At 33.1% G+C, this 8,186-nt stretch overlaps 1 protein-coding gene across 3 annotated transcripts; it reads left to right on the top strand.

Annotated features, from left to right (window-relative positions):
- The first annotated feature begins 312 nt into the window (after positions 1-312).
- Positions 313-7,912, top strand: LOC127715219 (uncharacterized). Of its 3 annotated transcripts, none has more exons than XM_052221239.1 (3): positions 313-363; positions 5,809-6,038; positions 6,628-7,912. In XM_052221239.1, exon 3 carries the CDS (start codon positions 6,678-6,680, stop codon positions 7,755-7,757), a length of 1,080 nt encoding a protein of 359 aa, XP_052077199.1. In that variant the 5' UTR covers positions 313-363; positions 5,809-6,038; positions 6,628-6,677; the 3' UTR covers positions 7,758-7,912. The 3 variants fall into 3 exon arrangements, with proteins under 3 accessions (XP_052077199.1, XP_052077200.1, XP_052077198.1); XM_052221240.1 differs by having other exon boundaries at positions 319-363; XM_052221238.1 differs by having other exon boundaries at positions 319-363; positions 5,809-7,912.
- The last annotated feature ends 274 nt before the right edge of the window (positions 7,913-8,186 follow it).

Genomic DNA, 8,186 nt, shown 5'->3' with positions numbered 1-8,186 from the left:
ATTATCAATATTCAAAAATTCAATAGGAATTTTCTCGTCTAGACACCTTGGAACAGTTATGAAAAACTATTGATTTATAATGATTAAACGCAAGTAACCAAAAGGTTAGATGATAAATATCATTCTTCACTTCGAATGATTAAAACTTATTATTTTGGTTCTATAAAAATTGGAGAAAAAAACGAAAGTAAAAATATCCTAATTAAAGCAGCTATGTGTTTCATCACTAGCAATTTTATGTACGAAATGTGTATTTTCCAAAAATCTATTTTTGACTCTTTTTGATAAAAACGAAAGAAGATTTGGGGGAAAGACCCTTATTCGTGTATCCAGGTAGACAAAAAGTGTACATCAAAATGGCAGGTAATTAATACAGTAACTGCTTATAAACTTTTAAATATCTATTCTACATGGTATTTCTAACGACTTTTTTTATTACAGACATCATTGTTCGTTTTTAAAAAAAACATGTATTAGGTGGTTGTGCTAATGATATTTTTTCTTTGACCGTTCAGGGGCCATGATTCACGATTGATTGCAAAATATATTCTTTATAGTTTGCGTGTAATTACTTAAGAACCGTTCAACCAATTATATATTGATGTTTGATGAAATAAGGAGGTCAAGCTGTAAAATACACATGGATGACAAAAGTGAAAAAAAAACTATCTGATTAAACGATAAAAAGTTATTCACCTTCACCTTTCGTTTGATACATAAATTACAAATACATTCTACTTAGTTTGACATTTACACAAGTCCTTTGCGTAGGATCTATTTTTGTTTTGAATATGTACGCTATATGTTCTTTTTGACCGGGCCCGAGTTGGCTGTTTTACATCTTACAAACTCTACCCGAGTTATTTCCTGTCAGGTTATCTAACATATATCCCGATGTGCCCCGTTGTTGTCTCAGTGTTTGTATTGTTTTTACACACTTCAGTGTGGATATCGAACTAAATTTTAAAGTCAATGTTTTATTTCTCTGCAGATTTATTTTCTTACTTTATTTTTTTGTTCTTCAAGTCACAGTTTTAACGTCAGTTTTAAAAAAAAAATCGCTCAAATTCTAGGGCCGTCTTAAACTTGCATTAAGATGAGGCTGTTTGTTTTGTATTGAAGCCTCACTGTCACTTTGTGATGAAAAACAGCAATAAAAACGTTGTTCTGCTGCTTTTTGTGTTTTGTGCTGTGCACATACTGATGTTGTGTCATTGGTGGAAACCCGATTCCTTTCTTTTTTTTATTATGGTAGACAGCATTCTGTGACAACCACTAGATTACATGCTCTGGTGAAGGATAGGCACATTAAGAATGTAGCTTAAAAAACATACACGGGAGCTGTGAACATTCACCCTAACCTATGGCAATAGTTAACAAGCTGCATGTAGCACAACATAAGAAAAAGTGTTTAAAAGGTTGAAAATTTAAAATTCATAATACAGTTCTAGAAGAATAGAGATAAAATATATACAATCTCAAGAATATCTCCAGAAATATTAACTTGCATATCGTCAAAAAATTAGAAGATCGCGATTTAAAGAAAACAATGTGAAAGGCTCTTAATAAATATATCAGATTTCAGTTTGTGTCCTTTAAATTAGCCACATTTCAGTTGAGGTACATAAAATTAATATCTTTTCCGTATCATTATATATTTTTAAGGGAGCACCCATTAGACTTACACTTAGAGGCTATTTCCATTTCTGTAAAGCCCTGGCTGATATATTTGAAAAGGGGTAAACATTTCGCGTAATGTTATCTTAATTTGGACAATGACAAATCAGAAACAAACCGTGATTTCGTGCATTAAAAGAAGAAAATACAAAGTGGGAGTCATGCGCTCTACAACTTTAAACTGTTGTCTGTTGGTTGATTTTGTTAACAAAATGAGCATCTGTACATTAGGATCCAACGCTACATTGTTTGACACAAATATTCATCTTATCCTTCCGGAACACCTAGGATCACCTCCGGTTTTTGATGGGGTTGGTTTTACTCAGTCTTAGGTTTTCTATTTTGTGTTTTGTATGATGTTGTATGACTTTTGGTCCTTTTCTTTTACGTTAGCGTTGTCAGTTTATTTTCGACTAATGAGTTTAAATGTCCCTTTGCTATCTTTCACCCCTCTTTTAGGAACAAAACCCTGAAATATAACTCAGATAACATTATTATTAGGAATCGTGTACATTCATCAGACTTATGCGAAATGGAAACAGAAACAATCAAACTGGAACAATGCCTTGGCATTAAGTATTTACTGAAAATTCAGAAATTATTGCGTGCATTTATTATTGCGATTTTTCAAGAATGGACAAAAATGTGAGATTTATAATTGCGATATCATGAAAATCTGTATACAGATATATGTAACAGACATCAGAATGCGAGTTCTTATTATTGCGATAATCACCTAGTCGCATTATTCGCATTAATAAAAACCTCGCAACAATTTCTGAATTTACAGTAATGCGTTAACGTTATCGTGATACAATGAGAAAGTAGCTGTAATGTATTTTTTGGCTCGTAAATTAATCTCGTTTCTACTTCTAATACGTCATTTTTTACATAGATTTAGAAACATCATCTTAAGTTAACTCATAAATCGAGCAAAATCATGCCATGTAAGACGACATGACGATGTCAATATCAGCAGGCACATTTTTATTCCACTGTCGTTCGAGACTAACAAGGCCAATGGTGTTGGCACACCGTCACATGTTTTCCGTCTGTCTAAAATCATGATCCTCATCATTGATTTTCTTTTAATACATATTTGTGTCTTTACCTTTAAACCATTGCCGTGACGTCAGCATATTCATTTACCATGGATTCTTTTTCTAGAATCAACGCTTCCTAAATCTGTTGCTGAAATGGACTCCCCAATGATATTCAATTGTTTCCTTTGCATGCCTAATTTCATTACGTTTGAATTGGCTTATTTACTGATTTCTGGTCACTAATAAAAATTATTTAAAAACTTATCTTTAACTTTTGTAATTTTTATATGTCTTCACTGACAATCGAACCCCTCCTTGAAATCTGTTATGTGTGACTGACATCATCACATCGACGAAACCATTGGGTTGCAATTTAGACTTGTAATATATAATATATAATATAATATCTACACACGCTTAAAACACATGTCTTATGTCTATCTCTAGATTCGCCTTCCGTGACAAGGTAACACGTAATACAGTACATGATATATAAGGCATGCCTTATATATCATGTACTGTCTTACGACGCTAGATTAAAACTGACGAGGAAAGGTAACACCCGGCCACCGAAAGCTTTATTTTTGTGAAGCCTAGGTGGTCGAGTGATCTAGCGCGTCGGATACAGTGCAGGCGATTTGGTGTTACGATATCTCAGTAGCATGAGTTCGAATCCCGGCGAGGGAAGAACAAAAAATTTGCGAAAGCAAATTTACAGTTCTAACATTGTTGGGCTGATGTTTAGACGAGTTGTATATACAGAATGTACACAGCCATGTATCACCATCACTGCTGGTGATCCGATGGATAAATCTGTAGTAGAGTTGTCACTGGTTCAGACGTACTTATAAATATAATTATTTCTGTGACTGTGTCTTGCATTAATTTGTAGGATCCTTTACAATAGATATTTCAGCAGATCTGTAACAATTCCATATTCATGCCTTATATATCATGTACTGTATTACGACGCTAGATTAAAACTGACGGGGAAAGGTAACACCCGGCCACCGAAAGCTTTATTTTTGTGAAGCATAGGTGGTTGAGTGGTCTAGCGCGTCGGATACAGTGCAGGCGATTTGGTGTCACGATATCTCAGTAGCATGAGTTCGAATCCCGGCGAGGGAAGAACAAAAAATTTGCGAAAGCAAATTTACAGATCTAACATTGTTAGGCTGATGTTTAGACGAGTTGTATATACAGAATGTACACAGCCATGTATCACCATCACTGCTGGTGATCCCATGGATAAATCTGTTGTAGAGTTGTCACGTATGATACATATTGGTACAACGGACACACAGGGCTTGTACCTTTATATATACATAATAGACAATCGTATAATATAATTTTGTAGCCGGGAAGTTAAGTTCAATGAGCTATATAGTCAAGTTATAAGTAGAGACTTGTCGGTTTAGGCTCGAATTCCTGATTTTCTTTTTTTGTCCCTATTCTTTAGTTTTCCATTTTTCTTATTTTGTATGTCATTGTGGATATTTTTGTATTACAACAGGTTTTCCCATTTATTTTTGGATTATCACTGCTATTTGAATCAGGTATTTTAAAAGTAAATGATCACATTCAATTTGTCCATTTTTGTTTTAAACTATAGTATGATTTCATCTCTTTTACTACATATCCTTACACATGTTTATTCGCAAATCCTTATGCGGGTAAATCGTGATGTGCTTAGAATTGGGTTTCTTGCTAGAAATTTCGGTAACGTACTTATTAATAGATGTTTGTTGTTATTCTGCGGTTTACACGTTGTAATGTACTATTCTATTATTTATTTATGCATTTCTCTGTGCTGAGTGTTCTTGCGTTTGTTTAATTGTACTGTATTCCTGTCAGGTAGTGTTGTTACTTTAGCGAAACTTTTTAACATTGCCCTGTCAGCAGGAGGTTTGGCTAACCAAAACAAACCATGTTCAATCTACCATTTGTTCATAAAATGTCCTGTGATAAGTCAGGAATATGGCAGTTGTTATCAAATAGTCCGTTTTTATGTATGTTGGCGGTTTTTTTTTGCAGTTCAGTTTTTCTGTTGTTCCGTTGTTTTCTTCTTATAGTTGACGTGTTTCCCTCGGTTTTAGTTTGTAACCCGGATTTGTTTTCTCTTAATCGATTTATGACTTTTGAACAGCGGTATACAACTGTTGCATTTATTTATTATATATACTTAGAAATACGTTCGAATATGTCTTATAATGTAAATTACAGATAATATTCAGATGCATAATAATTTAAAGACAGACCTATTGTGTTATATTTGTATTTCTCTTACCAATTAATTGTGAACTTTGATTTATTAATGCATCGTTGAACATAATAACGTGCTAATTGCAACTCACTCAAAAATACCTTTTAATATAGAAAAAGCTTTAATTGTGAAAAGACATCAACACAATAGTTTAAGTGAGAAACACAATGGATAAGCGTTGATTCATGAAAAAAAAAATCGATCTCCGGGCTAATGGTTTCTTTTTCATGAACCAACCCTTATCCATTGTATCTAATATAATACTTAACTCGTACATGTTTGTATTATAATATAAACCATGGCATGTGAACTTTCGCATAATGCAAAGTCCAGCGTTAAGTTTGTCTTCTTTCATGTGTGTGCGCTGTCAGTACGGTAGAGTCTATTGGATCTATTTGATTCTGTCGACTGCATTATGCCCGCCGAGTTAAATCCCTTATGTGTTTCAGTGTTCATATATGTATTTAAGTTCTCCTGCATTGTACACGGTCGGATGTTCCATTTCATTGAGATTGTTTAACTCTTTGAAGAGTTGATGTTTAGCTACCAGGTCGACATATTAAAAGATTGCTTTATCATATGATAACGGTGATATTTTGTGCGAATTGCATGTAGAACTCGATGCATAAGACAGAGAGTTTAGTAATACATCGTCAAAATATTAATTTACATACTAATATTATCGTCTGTAAGGGTTATTGAAATATTACATGTATTAAGGAAAACAACAATAACTCCCACCTTATTCATTTATAATTGCGCAAAGTATTAAACCTTTATGTGTAAATAACGTTATCTCTGTCAATTAATTAAACTATATTTCAGAACAAGCACAACAAGACGAATCAATCATGTCAGTAGCTCTATATCGGTTCATGTGTCAGAAAGTCGTTGGATCAGAGGATCACGTTAAAACAATCAGAATGGTGAATACAGTCAGAGACAATCTTGCAATAAATGAGAAGGAGGCAATGTTCTCCAGTGGAAGTTATGGAGAAGGACTTGAGATGCGAGGAAGTGACATAGATTTTATGAAGAAATTTCAATTTATTGAGGTTTGTGAGAACACTAACTTTCCTTTTAATCCTGATAAGTCATATTTTACAATGGAAACGAGCGAATCAGTGACAGGTTTTACCCAATTACGTCTGATACATACTGATAAGTTTAACCCTTTAATGCTTTGTGAAGAGATCGGAGGTGAATACTACCTTTCAAACATTTATATAAAGCAATATTTCCTGCAAAAGGTTGCTCCGATTATTCATGGACCGTGTGTATCCGACGAAGACGGGGTTTTCGACATTGCACCCTGCTTACATAGTAAATCATGGATAACACCAGCACAACAGTGGATAACACGATCAAGTAATGCATGGCCGAGATACGATGTTAAACAGTCTATTATAAAACACGGCGTTCTATTTGTACCTGTAGGTTTGAAAGGATCTACCAAAGAAGAATTGCAATGGCGAACATCGTTTTCCGTTGCAGAAAAACTGCTTGTCTATACCTTTACACACACACAATTAGTGTGTTATGCTATGATAAAAATTCTTCTCAAAGATGTGATAGATATTGACTTAAATTGTAAAGAACTACTTTGTTCATATTTTATGAAAACAATTTTGTTTTGGATTTCAGAGGAACTTTCACTTTCAATATGGAGGCCAGAAAACCTGATATCTAATTTTATGAGGTGTGTAAGGAGACTGATGTACTGTGTTGAAAACTCAATTTGTCCACATTATTTTATTCCTGAGATTAATTTATTTGATATGAAGATTAAAGGACACGCACAAGAAACACCCTTAGAAAAGCTAAACACTCTAAATAGTTATGGGTGGAGATGTATTTTATTTTCAGATCAAATATCGTATTTCAATGAAATAGTATTTCACATTGACAAAGAATCGGGTCAGCTATATGTTGATAGTCTTAAACTAATATTATCCCCATTTAACTTTATGACAAATTGTGCTATCCCAATTGTCCATTCATCATTGGGAAAAGAAGTCCACATGACATTATCTATTGAGAGTTCCAAAATAAAATACCTTTACTTGTTTTATATGTCAAAGGCGTCTTGTTATAGAGTCCAGTTTCTACAATTTAATGCGATAAACGATAATAAATATATCTATAAGCAGTACAAAACATGTATAAATAAGTTGTTACTGAATATAAGACACGATGCTGTGACTGGGTGGCTGATGCTAGCTTCATTTTTCTATAAGACTAAACAATACAAAATAGCTCTTGCCATATTGCAATATTCTCTTCTCAAATGTTCACCGGAAAAACTTTACCAAGGCATGACTTTGTCACAGATTCATTTTGAAATATTTAGCTTGAATTTGTTTAGGCAGATGACTATTGGTCAATTGTCGAAATTACTGATTGTAGACAAAGTATGGTTTTACAAAAAGTCTACATTATCACCGGATGAATTACAAATCGAGGTAAATACGACGCCATACATAATACCGCCAGTTGTATATGCACATTTCCTTTGTTTTCTTTGTCATTACCATCAAAACAATACCACCCAATGTCATTGTTGTCTACGTGATTTACAATTAACCATAGAGGAAGAGTATTTTATGGGTAAAGCTGATGCCTTTGAGAAAGCTATAACATACAACATCCTCGGTATAACTTTTCAACTAATAGGAGACATAGAATCAGCCAGACATTCATTTATTAAATCTGTAGAATTTGAATCCGATCCATTTTATAATACTGCGTTAAAGAGATTGTCATTAATAGGTTGAATGTTATTATGTTAATGTAAGAAAACTAAATATTTTATTGCGTCTTTTGTGGGTTGTAATATTTTATGTTATCTGTCTCCTATATATATGAATAAGAACATATTTAACAAATAATGTAATATAGAAATTAAATAAACATAAAATGTTTTATATATACTTCTTCATTATCAAAACTTCCATATGAAATATGACCAGCAGATTCTTTCTTTGATACATTCTGTAATCTTTGGAGTCTTTACAAGTAAAATGAGCAGATAAAAAAATAATTTGCTTTATCCATTGAATATATTTGGTATACCACTAGTATTTCATAGAATTATCCCCACATCTGTTGTTTCGTCTAAAGAAATTTTATCTGCTCTTAGCCTAATGAAACTATGATTTGTTTATCGATGTTGTTAGATCATTGTTATTAACTTATTGTTTAAT

Source organism: Mytilus californianus, unplaced genomic scaffold, assembly GCF_021869535.1.
Source record: "Mytilus californianus isolate M0D057914Y unplaced genomic scaffold, xbMytCali1.0.p SCAF_9, whole genome shotgun sequence".
NCBI lineage: Eukaryota > Metazoa > Mollusca > Bivalvia > Mytilida > Mytilidae > Mytilus > Mytilus californianus.
This window is presented reverse-complemented; position numbering and strand designations above follow the sequence as displayed.